Source organism: Capra hircus, chromosome 18 (genome assembly GCF_001704415.2).
Source record: "Capra hircus breed San Clemente chromosome 18, ASM170441v1, whole genome shotgun sequence".
Lineage (NCBI taxonomy): Eukaryota > Metazoa > Chordata > Mammalia > Artiodactyla > Bovidae > Capra > Capra hircus.
The window spans coordinates 41,312,937-41,332,256 of NC_030825.1; the positions used below are offsets into that span (position 1 = coordinate 41,312,937).

Sequence of the window (19,320 nt, forward strand, 5' to 3'; positions counted from 1 at the left end):
CCATCTCCTACCCGCCTTCTAGCTCCTCTCTGTTTCATAAGCTGATGGTCTATGTAAGATTTCACGTTAAGAAGGGATTGTCTATTTTTCTTTCTTAATGTTAAGAACTATTATACTATGGATTCCAAATGACAGCCTGGTGGAAGATAGCTCCAGCTTGTGCTCATCTTTAGATTAAAAATAAAACCCCTAAATAAGGAAGGCTCTTCACGAAGGAAGAAGTGGCTCTGGGGCAGGGAGGGACGAGGTCCCCAGGCAGCGCCAGCACCCACAGCTGGTCGATGTTATGGAAGGTCGTCCTTCTCCCAGAAGAATTTGAAGTTGATAAAGGGATTTCCCCCGCCACACAGACTTAATAGGAACTCCGTATATTCATGAGTGTTTCATTTCAGTTCAAAGAATGCTGAAACTAGAGAGGTCCCACTGTTTCTTAGAACTAGAAAATGAAATAAGTTAATATAAATAAATGCTAAACAAACCTAGAAGAAAGCCACAGTCACTTTGGAATTAGCGCTAAATGGAATCTTGCCCGTTGTGAGTTTTATTTTATAGATTGTAATAGGTGTTACCCCTGCTCTTTTAGGCTGCGTGGAACAGTCTCCCTCAAGTTGGAGCAGGTGATCAGGGTTCACTGAAAGGATGTGCAGGGAGGTGAGGCAGCTCAGGCAGCATGCACGCTGCAGTGAAGGGCCAGATCTCCTGGAGTGAGCGTGGGGATGACACGCAGGTCCCTATGGCAACTCCACGCGTGTCGCCTCAGCTTAGGTTTCTTGCTCCAGCTCTAGTCCCCAAGCTTTTCTCTGCGGCCTCTCATCTCACCTGCACTGGGCCAGGCCTGCGCTTCTGAATACCTCGGTTGCATGATTGCTGCCCCTGCCTTTCTGTCCTTCCTTAGATCCCCCAGGTTCTGCATCACTGTTCCCTCTGTGTCTACTGCATCCAGTCTGAGAGCAAGGAGGGAGACAGAGAGAGAGGGGGAGACAGAGAGGCAGGGAGAGGGAGAAATGAATTGATTCGGTCCTTATCCAATATCACATGGTCCTCTCCTTCAAGGACATCTCTTAACCACGGGCTGGAGATGGCTATCTTTGCCTCAAGCCTCAGTGCCTGGCCTGGTCAATCCTGGCTAAGGAGTGGTCACGGAACAGAGCACAGTGAACACTGCTAGGCATAGTAGTTAAACAGGGCTGGGGACGTGGCAGGCACTTAACCAGTCTAGAGTCTCCTCTCTGGTGTCTTGAGCTCCCTAGAGAATGACTAAAACTGACTTTTTCTTCTTGTCACTCAGCTTTTCTGTGGACTCCTTAGGGATTTCTGCAGCCAATATAAGTTCCATGATCACAGTCCAACCCAAGAAGGGCTCACTGACCATGACAGAAAAGCCCACAAATGTCCAGGTGCTCTTCCATGCAAAAAAGGAAGTGAAAATCGAGAACCAGCCAGTTCTGCGCTGTCAGGTAAGAGAGCTTGAAGGGATGACTCACATGGTGGCAGGTGCCAAAATGAAGCTTATGTAGTCTAACCCATGCCCTGAGGGGGAAAGGGAGGGCTGACTTGGTGGCCCCCGGAAAGGATTCACCGGGGCTTGGGGATTCACAGGCACAGATAGGTCGGGTGGGAGGTGTTCAGAGTCATCAGAAATTGAAGCTCCAGAGAAGAAATGTGGCCCCTGGTCTTTGGAAGAGACTGGGCCAGAGACAGGAAGGCTGAGTTCAGTCATCAAGTGCAAAAGAGAAGGCGGAAGGGAGAATGGGAGGCAGGGTTGGTGCATGCTGACCCATAGCTGGTGCACAGTAAGTTTCACCTTAGCATTTGCTCGTATTATTGGTGCAATTATATAAAGAGAATAAAGAATGTGGCTTCGTGTCAATGAAGAAAATAAGGAATGGAGCAGACAGCCGTAGAAACTATGCTGGCAACTGTTATTCTGGTAGCTGGCGTCTTCCCAATCTGTCTTCCCTTTCTAGATTATTGAGCCTAATATCTCAGAAGGAGGTGAAATGATTGCCAGCATCCCGATAAAGCTTTCTGTGACTGCGGTGTTCTCCAAATACAGCATCAGCCCCTCCTCCATCATCAACTTCGGGGCTTTGATCTACGGCACTCGTAAAAGCGCCTTCTTCACCATAGAAAATCAAGGCATGATCGACTTCAAGTATGCCCTGTATAGGCTGACAGGGGAGAGCCCCATTCATCAGAAGAAAGTGTAAGACAAGTATTTACTTAACTCAAAACATCCCCTGGTTAATTGGTGCTTTTTATTCTCCCATGAGCTTTCATATATTTTATCTAAACTCATCCACCCAATCCCCCTTCATGGGTGAGGTTACTAAGGTTTAGAACTGGCACATCCAAGATTATCAAAAAAATCACCAATGATTCTCAGTTCTGAGCCCGCATCTCTGACTCCAAATTTCACATGCTTTTCAACTGCTGTCCAATATGCGATACATTTTAATTGAATAAATGTAAAGTCTTTTGCGTGGGATTGTGTCTGTTGCCTTGGTGCTCCGAGTATGCTACGTTGCTTACCAGTAAGTCACTTCCTGTCTGTCATTCTGTAGAAATCAAGGGATGATTATAACAGCAAGCTAAATCAAAAGAAATCATGATGTTTCATGATGAGGGGGTGGCAAAGAGTACCCTGGAAATTTGGGCTAGAGAAAGCCTGGTGAGGCCCCCACCTTCCTGGGGCTATCTTTACCTTGTCCCCATGAAGACACTTAATCACTATAACTAACTTAATAATTGTTCCAACAAAGAACTGTAATTTTCACAAAGTGATTGTCAGTCAACTAACCGAAACAGTTCATGTTTTTGAGTGCTTTTGGCTTTGATCTGATTGTCATATTCTTCTTTTTTTTTTTTTTTTTTTGACAAATTAGGGACTATTTTTACCAATTCCCAGGCACTTTTTCTTGACTTTCTAATGAACTGACTTTCTCAATAGTCATTTAAGACTGACTTTCTAATTAATTGTTTTAAATCAGACACACAGCTTTACATTGTTTGTAATCATTTCATATTTTGGTGGGTCTCCTCTTCCATTTTGGCAAACATTTACAATTATTATTTACTTACAGTAGTTTTAATGTCCTAATGAATCATATTTAATATGCATAATTTCTGCATGCTTTTCTCACCCTTGTTAAATGAGTTTGGCTGTTAATAAATAAGCTGACCATACTCCCTAATGCCCTCTGGGCAAGGAAAGGCCCTTTCCTCCATTCCAAGAAGAAGGGACCTTGCAAGCAAGCAGGTAGGTGGTATTTCATGATCACCCCACCCTGAGGGTGTATTCCCACTTCTTTAATCAGAGCCACCCATATTAGACATGCAAGATCCCGGGAAAGCGAGAGCTTCTACAAGACTGGACCTTCCAAAACAACCAAGTTCTCTGACTCTGTTCAGAAAGACATGAACGTCACAAGCCAGGTGAGCACCCTTTTCTTTGTTGAACAGAAACCCTGTAGGGCTTCCTGCAAACTAGTTCTTCCAACAGTAACTCCCTAGGATACCAGGATTTGAATTTTGAATGTTCCTACTGTGGCAGGAACATTAACTAGTTATAATGAAACTATCACTTTTATATTAAAGAATTATGGCTTAATTTGGATATCCTCTTTTGTTTTAAAACCTTCATTGGTTCCTCATTGCTTTATAATTAGTATCTACTCTTCATAAGTATTTTAATCAAGAATCTTCTGTTGGACTTCCCTGGTGGTACAGTGGGTAAGAATCCCCCTGCCAATGCAGGGGACAAGGGTCTGAAGATTCCACAGGAAGATTCCACATGCCGCAGAGCACTTAGGCCTGTGCGCCACAACCACTGAGCTTGTGCGCTACCACTGCCAAAGACCACGCACCCAGAGCCTGGACTCTGTAACTGAAGCCACTGCAACGAGAAAGCCGCACGCTGCAACCAAGAGCAGCCCCTGCTCACTGCACCTTGCGAAAGCTCACACAAAGCAACGAAGACACAGCACAGCCAGAGATGATCATTTGTTGATACAAAACAAAAGCCCGTTCAGATGGGCTTAAATAAAAGGAGATTTGAAGACTTTTCCTTCTGGTAATATGAAGATGACTTTTCCCCTATTCTTACAAATAAGTACAACTGAAAGCCATGAACGTTATGTATAAAACAAATACAGAAGACTGAGAGACAGAGAGAAAAAAACATCACACTAGCTGAAGTTCCTGGGACCCAACAGACATCACAGTGATGAGTTCCCTGAGATTTCTTTTTTCTTCATACTTCTCAGATTTGGTACTGAGGGAGCCAGCAATCCAGAAACATCAACAAGCACAGGCCAAAAGCCTATTCTCACTAGCCAAAGAACCAGGAAAAGGGTAGTCCAGCAAGACAGGAATGTTCAAATAAGAGCTGTAATGTCATACTCAAACATGACAGAGAAATCTGGTCCTATACCACATATATCAAGAAAAGACCCACAGGGAACCTAGATTTCCCACTCAATTCAGGCTGTAATGAGGTCAAAGTGATGTCCAAGAACACTCAGCAGAGAGCCAGGCATTCATTACCCACCACCACCTCTGCCATTGTCAACAGCGACACCAATTGGGAAGCCTTGGCTCCCACTCCAACCATGTGGAAATGAGCTGCCCTTCCCCTCCCCCCAGTGGACCTCCTACTTTGTGGAATCAGCAGAACAGTAATGAGACAATATTACCCTTCCCCACTCCCTGCCCTGAGGGTGATACTGGTCTAAGACTAGTGGGGAACTGGAACTCCCACCCTTGCCTGGCAGCAGTAAGAAGTCCAGTGTGGAATCTGGACTCCTGTCCCCACCCAAGAGGTGTCAGAGAAAGCCAGCCCAAAGAGAAGTTTAGTAGAATCCAGAGTCTCATAATATAATATCCAAAGTGTCCAGGTTTCCACTGAAAATCACTCAGCATATCAAGAACCTGGAAGATCTCAAACTAAGTGAAAATAGATAAGCAATAGATGCCAACACTGAGATGAGCAAAATGTTAGTCATATGACGAAGATGGTAAAGCAACCAACAGAAAAATGCTTCAAAACACAATTACAATAGGGCAAAAAAGGAAGAACGGTCCTAAGACCCAGAGGAGCGCGTGGTAACATCCCATTCTTTGAGCAGATTTTGTGCCCATTGCTTTGTTAACTGCTTCTTGCATATTCTTTCACTGAAGCCTCCGGTGGTCTCAGGGTAAAGGCTTTAGCTCCATTTTCTGGATAAAGCTAAGACTCAGAGAAGTCACTTCACCAAGGTCTAACAGTTAATACACAGGAGGGTTTGAAGGCTGTGATTCAAACCCAGGGCTATCTGACTCAAAGGTCAATACTCTTAAGCCCTGCCCCTCTGCTGGGAGCTTCCCATCTGGGTAAGTGTTGTACTATGTGAAATGTGTCTATTTCCTTAAACCCCCCCCCCTTACCCATGATTGTTCAGAAGGAATATGTATAAAAAGAAGCACTGAGAGAGCCTGTTCCTGAAGGACTGCCCCCTCCAGGCCCTCCCTGCCTCCAGAAGCACAGCTGGAGCCCAGAGAGAGCTTGTGGGAGGGCCTCCCACCCCTGCCACCCAGTCCTTCTTGATACCATCTCATGACTCTGGTGGAAGGGCTCAGCCCTTGCCGCTTACTCTTCCTCCGCCCCTCCTGCAGGCTCGCTTCACCCACGGGATGTTCACCGTGTACCCTGGGTTTGGTACCATCCCTTCCGGAGGGATGCAGGTCATCACTGTTGACTGTGTGGCTGACCCCGTGGGAAGATGTGAAGAGTTCATAGCAATTGATATCTCTGACCGAGATCCAAGAGACCAGCCTGCTGGCATCCCATACAGCCTGTTGGCTGAAGCCTGTCAGCCAGGTACTGAGCGCTCAGATGGGGCAGTATCCCTTAAAAGACCTTTGTCTATAACAGACCCCCCCCCCAAACAGGCACCTAATAGACATTGCTAGGCTCCTTCCTTTGGGACCTTAGAACTTCCTGTGGTGTCTTCAGCCATATTTTTCCTTAAGACTTATAGGGCATGTGCACACCTAGAGGAGGATGTGCAGCTTTAAACCCCAGGTCTTCCTGAGTTTGGTCCAGGATTCTCAGATGGACAGTGTTATCTGGGAATCGTGGTGTGATGGGATGTGGCACAGGGTGACCCAGGAATACTGAGTTCTGCTCATCTGAGACCTTTCTGGGTTCGAGTGGCCAGGCCACTCCCTGTGCAAATGTGCACAGAGAACAATGGTCAGAGACAGAGCAAGTCTGGAGCACAGAGACTGCTCCTCTTGCTCTGGTTCCAGGTCCCCAGCAAACTCGCACCAATGTGAGCTGAATGCCTCCTTCTTTCCTCAGCTCACCCCAGATCTCCTCCTCCTTTCTATTGGAAGGAGAAGGTGGTTGGAGTCTGGAGACCAGCAAAAGCAGTCCAAAAAGGAAGAGAAGATAGAATTTGTCCCACCCCTCACACTGCCTTGTGTGAATCCCCCTGTCTCTCCCCTGTGATTGTTCTTTGTCAGAGTCTAAATCTCCAAGTTAGGGATTACAGAGAGTAGAAACCAGACACTTGGACTCCATCTCACAGTCTTCCCTCCACTTCCCAGCCTTTGTGACTGACAACAACAGCTTGATATTTGAGGAGCACCAGCTCTGTAGCAGCTCCAGCCTGAATAGCATCCTGCAGACCATAGAGAGCGGGGGCTTGTATGTGGAGGATGAGAACAAGTTCATCTTCTGCAACGTCCTGGTGGGCCATCAGGCCAAGGCTCGGTTCAAGATCTGCAATGTGGGAAAGATCGCCTGTGACGTGAACCTCGTGGTTAAGCCCATCTCCAGCAAGGCAGGTAGCCCCAGTCCACTTGACTGGACTGATCCACTGTGGCCCTGGTCCACTGTGGTTGGCGTAAAGCCAGGGCGGGAACTCTTGGAAACCCCTGCTGTGGAGCCTGCATCTCTAGTGGGAATTTTCTGGCTCCCAGCCTCGCTGGAAGTTATGTGAGGGTCATACGTTTGTCCCAGTGGATGTTTCTCTGGGTACCTCGTGATAAACGGGGTCACATGACAAAGCAGCACACTCCTGCATCAGACACTCGCCATGTCTACAGGACAGAGCACGTGGGGAGAGCCAGATGTAGTGCCAGCTCTGGCAGGCTGCTCAGGGGGCACACTGGGCTGGCAAAAGAGGTTTGGGAGATGTCACTCTATAAAGCGTAAGATTTATTGAGCTCCTGCTGTATTCTGAGCACTGCGATGCTGTTCATTTATCTCATTTCACCCTCAGAAGCTTGTATTATCAGATTTTCTCCCCATTTTATAGTTAGGAAAATTGAGACTCAAAAATGCTGCATTCTTCCCCTAGGTCCGAGAGCCTAGGGATATATAGCTTGGTTTAAAACCAAGCTTTGTCCACTTAGTAGCGGAAGTGAGAATCGCTCGGTCATGTCTGACCCTTTGTGACCCCCTGGACTGTAGCCCACCAAGCTCCTCTGTCCATGGGATTCTCCAGGCAAGAATACTGGAGTGGGTTGCCATGCCCCTCTCCAGGGGATTTTCCTGACCCAGGCATCGAACCCAGGTCTGCTGCATTGCAGGCAAATTCTTTACCATCTAAGTCAATACCAGGTAGAAAATAAGTGCCTATCTTGGGCTCTGCAAGACCAAAACTGCCTTCCCTCTCTGGGTTGGACCAAACTGAGACACTGTTTCCTTGCCGTGGAACAGAAAATTCAGGAGACCAAGAGAAAAGACTGAGTCAGTGGGTTTCACTCCTTGTTAATTTCCAATCAGTGTGCTGCAAACGCTGCCTAGGGTCTCTAAGCCACATCAGTTCTCTAGCCAAAGGTAGAGTCTTGACCCAGGTAGTCCTTGTGCCCCAGAGTCACATGAGAGTAAGTTCTTACAGCTAACAGTGGTGGGGAGGTGACCTAGAGGATGGGCCTAGCCTAGAGCTGACAGTATGCGTTCTTGGGCAACCGTCACTGCAGAGGGCCAGGGGTTGAGAGACTGTCATCACTTTCTGGCCTTCTTGGGACAGGAAAGGGCAGCTTTCTCCATGTTCCACTACTAAAAACGTAAGAAATGAGTGAGCCTGACTTCTAAACAAAGATAGGTTTTTACCAGGGATTTGTGGACATTATATTGTTGTCCTCCTCTGTTTTTTTCTTTTTTTACGTGAAGCAAAATTTTAATTTCTGGCTCTTGTAAGACCTTTTAGAGTAACTCAAAAATAAAGGGATGGAACCAGTCTTATCATTCCAGTCTACCCAATATAACTAATTAGTTACCCAGGCACCAGTTCCTCTGTATTTCTTCCACCCCTTTGGGAAAATGGACTACAGAGAAGCCTAGCTCCTCTTGAGCAGTTCCATTCGTTCCATGAATCAGTAGGCACTGATGTGCTTCACCTTCTAGCCCAGGCTTCAGAGGTTGCACCGTATTAACCTTTGGCGATGGGTGCATCCCTAGCTGAATCTGCCCTCACATGGCCTCAGGGGCCCAGTGACCAAGGCACACACTTTTTCAGACAAATGCATGCTGTCGTCCTTCCTTAATTTGCAGATTATCCTTTGGAACGGGCAAAGAAATTAGACTCTCAGCTTAAGAGCAAGAAGGAATAGTCAGTCTTGAATCCCACCTGCCTCCCATGAGAATAAAAAGTTCTTTTGAGGTCTTGCCCGCAGTCTTCCCCAAACATTGCTCCAAAACAGGAGCAGATAATGTGCTGCAGGAGGTGGTTCTAACTAGCACTGTTAAAACTGCAAAGAGCAGAAACCCACTCAGAATGACCCCACCATAAAAAGGTTTGCTTCAGTGAATCCGAGACCTCACATGCAGGATGGAACACAGCCTGTAGCCAGAGGCCTGAAAGACTGACTGAAATTGTCACCTGAAATCAAACTTTCAGATCATCTGCCAAAGGCCACATGTCTCTCACACATGGTGTCTCCATTGCTCCTTTCTCTCGTCTGGCTTCTAGCCCAAGCTTCACATCAGTAAAGCATTTTAAATGCTCTGGCATTTTAAATTTATTTGTGTGTGTGTGCATGTGTGTGTGAAAGAGAGAGAAAAGTGGGGGTGGGGTGGGTTGGATCTGCTATCCAAGATACAGTTTAGTTCATCTAATTGCAAAGACCACAAGTCTGGCCAAGTCCAGCCAATTAATGCTTAGGGTTGGGTCCCCAAGAACCCAGGCCACACCTTCCAGGAGCAGGATTGTCCAAGTAGTGGGACATGCCTGCACAGAGCTTAGAGGAGGGAAGTCACAGCAGGGCCAGTAGAGACGAGCAGCAAGCCCTGTGCAACCCTCAAGTGGCATACACACCAGTCCCTGCTCCCCTTCCCCTTTCCAGGTCTTTGCCCGCATCACCGATATCTTTGAAGTGGAACCCAACAAGATGTGTGTTGCTAGCCGCTCACACGCCTTTGCCACAGTGTCCTTCACCCCACAGACCATGCAGACCTACCAGTGCATCTTTGAGGCCACCTTGGATGGCTTGCCCAGGTACCAGCTACCCAGCTCCCCTCCTCCAGCAGGGCTGCAGGCCATGCTGTCTGTGGAATGTCCTTCCTGCCTTGCTAGGCTGACAGGCCTCTATCTTCCCATTCCCTGCAGCAACCTGGCCAAGAACCGAAGCCTTGTGTTCGATATCGTTGGAGAGGGGAACCTCCCTCGGGTGACCATCATGCGGCCAGTTCTCTACAACCAATATGGAAACCTCTTACTTCTCTTTAAGAGGCTTCTGCTTGGTCGTTCAGAGACACTGCCTCTTATCCTCAAGAACAGCGGTGCCATCCCCGCCAAGGTACTGCTGGAGGGTGAGCATGGGGTGAAAAGGGAGAGTCTTCAGAAGCGAGACTTTTGATGTTGAGGTCTCTGCCATCCCTAACTTGTGAGGACTTCTTTCACGTTCCTCATACGGGAACATGGGTAAGACATGGGTGTGCAGAGGGAGCCAGGGTTGGTCTGATTACTGGGACGCCAATGCGTGGCACACTGGAAATGACGGTGCAAGGCAGTGAGCAGCAATATACACCAAGCTGAATGAATAGGATTATGGGTGTTCTGAGTGTCTTTGTTTTTTCACTTTTTTTTTTTTTTCGCCTGTAATGAACACTGCGTTTGCAATAAAGAAAAAAAATGAAAGAAACTTCATCAGGGGTGAGAGAGATAACATCTGAAGGGACTTTGGGTTCAGCACTTATGTTTTTATTTTACAAAAAAGGTGATAAATCGTGCAAGTATTATTCAAAGAACTGTAGGACTTTTGAAAATGACCTACTCCTATCTAGGAGACACTGGTTTTTAGGAACTCACATTCATGCAAGTCCTCATAAAGTGATGAATATTCATTTCCATTTTATTTTTGTTGTTGCATTAGTTGCTTAGCTGTGTCCAACTCTTTGAGACCCCCATGGACTGCGGCCCACCAGGCTCCACTGTCCATAGAATTCTCCAGGCGAGAATACTGGCCTTTCCCTTCTCCAGGGGATCTTCCCAACCCAGGGAGTGTGCCTGGGTCTCCTGTATCACAGGCAGATTCTTTATCATCTGAGCCACCAGGAAAGCTGTTGTGCCCACTTTACTAGTCTGCTGTATACTTTACAACTGGTTTGTCAGTAGCAGAGGGCTTGGCAGCCCCATTTTAACACTACATAGCTGGGTGTTCCAGAAAGTCTCCATACTCTCTGGACCTCTGCTTCCTTATTTGAATAGCAAGAGCTGGGCTACAATTTTTATTTCTCCTTTCCAAGAATAATATTTATTCTCTCTCTCTTAATAAGAAACTCACAAAAGTGAGCCCTAGGCACAATGATCTGGGGTTAAGAGGGGCACTTCCCCAGCAGCACAGTGTCTCTCACTCAGTTCAGAACTCATGAGCAGCCTGTAAGCGTAACACTCTGTCTTGCCTTCCTTCTGCCAGCTGCACGTTGATATACAGGACCAACTAGGAGTCTTCTCCCTGAAAGGGAAGCCCTCTACCTCCTATATCTACATCACAGAGGAAAACAAACCACAAGCAAAAGGTAAGTAGGGTGAGTATAGCTTCTGGAGAGCAATGGGTGCCGGTAGCTGTTTTGTTAGGAATTAACGTGTACTCAGCCCGAGTCAGATGCTCAGCTTTGTCACCAATGGCCTCTCTAGGCAAGACTCCTTCCCACACGAGGGCTGCTTTCCCTTGAGTCCAGGTCTTTATAGATACATATTCCTTTAAACTGACTGTAGATCATGTCTCTCACTTCTCATTGCAGCAAAGAAACCTCACACAGCTTCCCTGGTTGTTCCTCCTGGAGAAACAGCCGAATTTGATGTTGTTTTCCACTCCAAGAAAGTCGGGAGAATGGCAGGCACCCTTCACTTGTCAGTGATCAACAACCAGTATGAGGATACAGTCATCCACATAGTGGGAGAGGGCTATGAGGATGACATCACCTTGGACAACATCCACGGGCTGGTGGCTTCCTCCAGCCAGGAGTCCTCAGATATCTCTGAGGCCAATGAGGAAAGCAGCATAGAAGACTTGGTGGCAGGTGAGAGGAGCAGCAACGAGGTGTTGGCAACTGTTAGCCCTTGGGTCATTTTTATTATTTTATTTTTTAATTTTTTTTTTGATGTGGACTATTTTTAAAGTCCATATTGAATTCGTTGCAACATTGCCTCTGTTTTATTTTTTGACCACGAGGTGTGTGGGATCTTAGTTCCCTGACCGGGGATCGAACCCTCAACCCCTACATTGAAAGGCGAAGTCTCAACCACTGGACCACCAAGGAAGTCCCTCTTGGGTCATTTTAAATAAGAATGAAATTTAAGTAACAGGTTGGCTAGCTTCCTGGGAGTTTAGGCTGGCTTCTCCTCCTTGTTGCTGTTTGCTCGCTCACGCCTGGCCCAGTCTCCGCACCCTCCCTGTGTTCCCTCAAGGAACATCTGTTGAGCATCCGTGTGCATGTGCTTGGAGTTCCAGAGAGTAATTAATAAGAGAGTCTACCCTATAGGGAGCTTTTTCTTTGAGCTCAAATTCCAATTGAGTTAGTTAATAAGTGAAATTTAAATTCCAGATTAGCTAAGAAGTGAATACGTGTATCTCTGGAGTTTTCCCTGTCTGTATTTTCGAGCTGGCTTGTGTTGGTATTGTCTGTTTCATCTGTATCATGTGTCCTAGACATTCTCAAGGAAATGGCCAGCTGACTGAATTAGAGAATGTGTAAGTTTGTTCTTCCCCTAGACTGTTCCCTGCAGCCTCACTACTAGCATGCTGTCAGAACCTACAGCATCGGCATCACCTGGGAGTCCCTAGAAATGGGGGTTTCAGACTCACCCCAACACCTCAGACCTATTGAATGAGAATTTGCAGTTTAACAAGATCCCTCAGTGATCTGTGTGTGTATCAGACCTGAAGACGTGCTCTCTGTATTCTGCCAGGCACCACTGCTGCATTTGGTTAACTGTATTCATTGGGCCGGAGAAAATGTACTTCATCATTATTATCAAAAAGCATTCATTAAAACCCTGACTGTGTGGCTGACTGCTGTGAAGTGAGTTATAAACACAGTCTCACAGTTTTTCTAGGAGCTTAATTCCAGTCCCAAAATGTAGCATCAGGCAGTCCCTACAGCATGGGTTAAAATCAGTGCTCCTCATGTAGCTGGTGTGTTCACCTCTGTTTGCAGCTACAGGGTGGCATCTCTCTTATCAGGGGTCAAGCAGAAGCCAGTCATGAACCCTAGGTCAGAAACCAGATTCCCTTTACTTCTAATGGGCTTCCCTGGTGGCTCAGAGGTTAAAGGGTCTGCCTGCAATGCGAGAGACCCAGGTTCAATCCCTGTGTCGGGAAGATCCCCTGGAGAAGGAAATGGCAACCCGCTCCACTATTCTTGCCTGGGAAATCCCATGGACTCAGGAGCCTGGTGGCCTACAGTCCATGGGGTCGCAAAGAGTCGGACATGACTGAGCGACTTCACTTACTTCTAATAGGGTTACCAGGTTTGGAAAATCAGAATACAGCAGTCCCCATTAAATTTTTAGATATTAAACTTGAATTTTAGGTAAACCATATATAACTTTGAGTATATTTATGTCCCCAAATTTTGCCTCGGACATTACTTATACTAAAAATTACTCGTCATTTATTTGTAATTCAAATTCAGTGGGGACTCCTGCATTATAGTGGCAGTTCCAAACCTTAATAGTACTGTTTCAGCAAACAAACGGAGTTGAGGGTGTGGTTGTGTTTTCCTTTGTACAGATGGAGGTGAGGGCCAGGATGGGTGGGTGGATGGATGGTAAATAGATGCTCCCATAGGAGAGAAAGCGTGCTGCCCAGGGACTCCAGGTGTTTGCCGGATGACTGTCCAAGGAGCGTAGGGTTGCATGAGGGTGAGGTGACCATCCGAGGAGGGTAGGGTTGCATGAGGATGAGGTACAGTGTCTTTCAAGTGCTGGCTCCTCAGGGGAAGCGAGCCTGCAGAGACAAGGCGGGGCTCACTGCCCCCTGCTTCTGTTCCCTAGCTGCTCTGGTGAATCATATCCAGTTCGGGGACTGCCACATTGGAACCAGCTATAATGTGAGCTTCACCATCACTAATCACAGCCAAGCGAATGTGATACGGTTTGAATGGCCGCTTTTGGCTACCGTTTCTTTCTCCCCACAGGTAAGTGAAAGATAGTCCTTGTTTTCCACACTCCCTTAGGCCTACACCAACCCTGACTTGACTGTTGACCCAGCCCACAGATACGTGGGATGAGGGGGATGTGTCCCTCACTCACACTTAGTGCCAGAAGTGTCCCCTCTGGCCTAAGAAAAGAGAGCGAGGTCAGCCAAGTCGATGGCTAGGCCGACGTTGAGAATTCCATGGAGACCTCCGTGGATGAAGACAGGCCCCAGTCTTCCCATCCCTGCGTATAGACCGTGTCCCCCTCGGTGTGTATTCTTTTGAGTGTTCATCCTGCAAAAGTGGTTCATCAAAAGCTAAAATGGGGGTGGTGGGTTTTCTGGACAACAGAGATTTATAAAATATTACAAGTTACATCTTTTTCCCAAAGATTCTCAGTCTCCTTCAGCATATTAAAACATAGTCAACTGTGTTTTACCTGGGATTTCTTTTTTTAGCATCTCACAGCACGCATGTTATGGATTGCTGAGCAAATCTTGACACTGAATAAAGCTGAGGACAACATGGCAGCAGCGCCTCAGCGCTGGCCAGCACTTGCTCTTTTTTTTTTTTGGCCTTGCTGCACGGCTTATGGGATCTTAGTTCCACAACCAGGGATCAAACACGCACCCTCAGCAGTGAGCGTGTGGCGTCCCAAGCACTGGACCGCCAGAGAGTTCCCCAGCACTTGCTTTCCACAGAGAGTCCACTTCTGAGTTCCCAGGACTATGGATGTGTCCATGACCTCCTGCTTTGTTTCCTCCACCAAGTCTATTTAAGCACAGCAGTCTAGGAGGGTGGAGGAGGGTTGGGGACCCACTTTATCACTTTAAATATTAGTGCGCTATCAGGAAGAAGTGCTTTGCTTCCTGGGAAGATGTAAAGTGGTAGTCAAAGTAGGCAGAATTAGCTTCCCGTGATCCATTCTCACGACCCACCCACACACACACACACACACACCGTGGTGTACACGTGCACACACACACACACACCCTGCTGTACACGTGCACACACACACACACACCCTGCTGTACACCTGCACACACACACACACACGAGTCATGGCCTTGGGAAGGATTAAGCTTTCTTCTCCCTTCACTTCCCAGAGGAGAAAGAGTTTAATTTATTGGAAACATGAGAAAACTACATATATAGGACTGTATATAGTATACATTTGGATATATGTATGTGAATTTATGTGTGCTAAAGCGCAAATGATTTTATTCTACAGACCAAATTGGATTTCCTATATATCTGGACTACTTTAGGAAATCGCAACCTTTTTGGTGTCAGCCCTCCTTTATACGCTTAAACATTATTGAAGACCCTTAAAGAGCTTTTGTTTACATGGATTACGTCTATCATATTAGAAGTTACAACAGAGAATCTTTAAAAATATGTATTTATTCACTTAAAATATAACAAGCCTATTACATGTTAATATGATGCCATATTTTTTGAAAATGGCTTTATTTTCAAAACATTATGTGAGAAGAGTGACATTGTTTTACATTTTTACAAGACCCTTTAGTATCTGGCCTAGTAGAAGATAGCTGGATTCTTATATTTGCTTCTGCATGCTGTCTGATGCAATATCATAGTTCATATAATCTGTAGGAAGAGAATAGAGTGTATACTCATGTCTCTGAGTATACAGTGGAGAGTATTCCATTGTATACTCATGAGAAAATGAGAATGAAAAAGTCAAATGTCATCTTAGTATTATGATGAAAATAGTGTTGACCTTGTTGACTCCTGAAAAGGACCCAGGACCCCCAAGGGTCACTAGATCACACTTGACAACTGCTAAGGTACTGTGTACATCTGTCCATAATTTGTGTATGGACACAAATCACTTCATATGATTAAGAAGTACAGATGGTTAAGAGCATGGTATCTGGCACCATCCTACCTGGGTCTGAATCCAGATATTCTAGTATTAATGGTATGACCTTGAGCAACTTACCAGTTTCCTTGCCTATAAAATAGGGGTTATAGCTGCACATCTATAGGGTTGTCATGGGGGTTCGTAGAATTTTGTAAAGGTTTAGAATAGTATCTGAAGCATGTAGCAGTTTGATAATATTAGTTCCTCATGTTTTCTTTTTATTTCTCATACTATTGCATTGTCTGAATGTTTATTTTTTTATTGGAGTATAATTGCTTTGCAGTGTTGTATTAGTTACTGCTGTACAACGAAGTGACTCAGCTATATGTATACTTACATCCCCTCCCTGTTGAGTTTCCCTCCCTTCTACCATCCCACCCCTCTTAAGTCCTCACAGAGCACTGGGCTGAGCTCTCTGTGCTATATAGCTAGCTGCTCTTGCTTTTATGATTCTATTTCTAAGAACCTCATGTACATATTTACAATGATCTACATATATGTTCTTGAATGATGCATTTTTGCCAAGACTTCGGTTCTGCCCCTAGAATGGCACCATCAGGCATGAAGAGTCCTCAAGAGTGAATTCCCCCAAATACTAATACAAGGCTCTTCCGCAGATGGGCCACCTCCACCCTGGCTGTGCCAAGGACGTCGTGGTCACCATGAAGTCAGACGTGCCCATCAACCTGAAGAAGATGGGGGTCAAGTGCAAGGTCTCCAAGATCATGTTTCCGCTCCCTGCAGACCAAGTACCTGACTGGGATGACCGCATGCGGACGGTCAAGTGGGTGGACGTGCCCAGAAACACTCCCGGGACTTTCACTACAAAGCGAAAAGTGAGTAGGGGCACCAAGCCCCTAGTCTGACCAGGCCTGCCACACTTAGATGCCTACTGCTGTCATCTTCAGCATCTCATCATTTCCTTCTTTCATGGAAAAAAGAAACAGTCCCCAGTCACCTGACCTGGGTTTCCAAAGTGGCAAACTGAACTTCCAAGCATGCCTCCTGCCATCCTCACCACACATACCACACAAACCACTAGCTTCACTGGCAGAGCTTTTGTGTATGTCTCAGTATATAGTTTCTACCTGAGCAAGGCCCCCACCTTTTTCTATATCAGAAACCTCACAGCTAGTCTTTTAGCTGCTTCCTTTTTCCCTCAGTGTCCAGAATTACGTTAATCTCTTGTTTGGTCCATGCATGCCACTCCTTTGATTATTCTTAGTTGGTTTCTTTTTAATAAAATAATAAACAGAGATGAACCCACACCCAACACAGGAAGTATAGCCAGGATTACCTGTGTGCTTCTCAGCCATTCCCTCCCACCAACCGAGAGGTGGTCACTATCCCAGGATCTTGTTTGCTCATTCCCTTGATTTTTGTTTTTAGTTCTTTTTTAAATTACCCTATGTGTTCTGCATGTTGTTTCAGTGTGGTTTTGAACTTTATTTTTTTTTTATAGTTTTTTATTTTTTTAATTTTAAAATCTTTAATTCTTACATGCCTTCCCAAACATGAACTCCCCTCCCACCTCCCTCCCCATAACATCTCTCTGGGTCATGTAAGAATTGAATCGCCAGTCTATGTCTGATGCAGGATACAGCATGCTTGGGGCTGGTGCATGGGGATGAACTTTATTTTTTATAGGTTATTACGTGTGGTCATCTGTGTTGCTGCATTTGGCCGTAGCACACCCATGTCACTGCTATGAGGAATTACATTATTATTTACCCATTCTTCTTTTGAAAACTACTTGAGCTTTGCTACCGTGGACAGCATTTCTGTGAGCATTATAGTTCAGGTCACATGGTGTTCATTTGCAAGAGTTTATATTCCTAATACATGGAATTTATCTTGGAAAAGCATGATATTAGTTATTTTCATTTTGATAAGCTCTTTTGTTCCTGTGGTGGTGGTTTATGGTTTAGTTGCTAAGTCGTGTCCGACTCTTTGCCACCCCATGGACTGTAGCCCACCAGCCTCCTCTGTCCATGGGATTTTCCAGGCAAGAATACTGGAATGGATTGCCATTTCCTTCTCCAGGCGATCTTCCCAACCCAGGAATCGAACCCAGGTCTCCTGCATTGCAGGCAGATTCTTTACCTACTGAGCTATCAGGGAAATATCCTCACCGTATCACTTATCTTTTCACTTTCTTTAGTGTATCTTTTCATGATTATCTCCATACTGTTTTGTTCTAAAGTATTTTGATTATTCTTGGCCCTTTATTTTTCTAAATAATTTTTGAATCCATTTAAACAAGTACTATTAAAACCCTGATGGAAACCTGATTGGAATTGGATTGTATCTATAAATCAGTTTAAGAAAAATTGATCATTTTATAACATTAATTCATCAAGGTATATCTCTCTTTCAATATCAGTATCAGTTTAGTCACTCAGTTGTGTCCGATTCTTTGCAACCTCATGAACCACAGCACGCCAGGCCTCCCTGTCCATCACCAACTGCTGGAGTCCACCCAAACCCATGTCTGTTGAGTTGGTGATGCCATCCAACCATCTTATCCTGTCGTCCCCTTCTTCTCCTGCCCTCAACCTTTCCCAGAATCAGGGTCTTTTCAAATGAGTCAGCTCTTCTCATCAGGTGGCCAAAGTATTGGAGTTTCAGCTTCAACATCAGTCCTTCCAATGAACACCCAGGACTGATCTCCTTTAGGATGGACTGGTTGAATCTCCTTGCAGTCCAAGGGACTCCCAAGAGTCTTCTCCAACACCACAGTTCAAAAGCATCAGTTCTCTGATGCTCAGCTTTCTTCACAGTCCAACTCTCACATCCATACATGACCACTGGAAAAACCATAGCCTTGACTAGACAGACCTTTGTTGACAAAGTAGTGTCTCTGCTTTTGAATATGCCGTCTAGGTTGGTCATAACTTTCCTCCCAAGGAGTAAGTGTCTTTTAATTTCATGGCTGCAGTCACCATCTGCAGTGATTTTGGAGCCCACTGCCCATACAAAACAGTGAAAGTGAAAGTGAAAGTCGCTCCTTAGGTCTTTTTAAAGATTTTTTTCTTTTTGGCTACTGCTCAGTTTCTTTAATATTAATAAGACTCTTTGGGATTTTTTAAGTTTGTTTTTGAGTCCTTTTCTTAGTATTTATTTATTTGGCTGCACTGGGTCTTAGCTGCCTCACGCAAGCTCTTTTCTATGGAATCTATCATTGCTCGGTGAGGGCTTCTCTCTAGTTGTGGTGCGTAGGCTTTAGCTGCCTGTGGCATGTGGGACCTTAGTTCCCTGACCAGGGATTGAACCTGCGTCCCCTGCATTGCAAGGCGGATTCTTAACCACTGGGCCACCAGGGAAGTCCCTTGAGTCTGTTTTATTAAATTATTTTTCTAGGAATTTTCCCTTCAACTAAGTTTCCATATGTATCTTCATAAAATTATTCATAACATTTTTTATCATGTTTAAGTATCTGTAGGGTAGACAGTGATGTCTCCTTTTTCATTTGATATTGGTTATTTTTATTCTGTCTGTCTTTTATTCTTCTTGATCATTCTCACCAGAGTTTTTCTTAATCTTTTCAAATAAACAGCTTTTAGTTTCACTGATCCTCTCTGGTTTAGATTTATTTTCTGTTTTATTAATATCTGTTCCTATCTTTATGATTCCTTTTTTTTTAACCTTTTGTGGAGTGTATCTGACCCCAAAACTCATGCCTGTGCAGTCGTCATGCTCTCAGTCATTTTGTGTTATTCACTTTCTTCCCTTCCCGTTTATGAGTCCTTTTAGGTGTGACCTCATCAGGTATCCTGGAACTTGGGCTCTTGGGCTGGTGCTC

General features: G+C 45.4%; 1 protein-coding gene across 1 annotated transcript in view; it reads left to right on the plus strand.

The window, feature by feature from the left end:
- The window catches only part of HYDIN (HYDIN, axonemal central pair apparatus protein), a 346,678-nt gene that overhangs the window by 294,919 nt on the left and 32,439 nt on the right, over window positions 1-19,320 (plus strand). Inside the window, 11 exon segments of the mRNA XM_018063160.1 lie at window positions 1,289-1,457; window positions 1,968-2,206; window positions 3,318-3,435; window positions 5,653-5,857; window positions 6,589-6,824; window positions 9,334-9,485; window positions 9,597-9,786; window positions 10,906-11,008; window positions 11,234-11,512; window positions 13,488-13,630; window positions 16,136-16,354. Coding sequence (XP_017918649.1) covers window positions 1,289-1,457; window positions 1,968-2,206; window positions 3,318-3,435; window positions 5,653-5,857; window positions 6,589-6,824; window positions 9,334-9,485; window positions 9,597-9,786; window positions 10,906-11,008; window positions 11,234-11,512; window positions 13,488-13,630; window positions 16,136-16,354 — 2,053 coding nt within the window.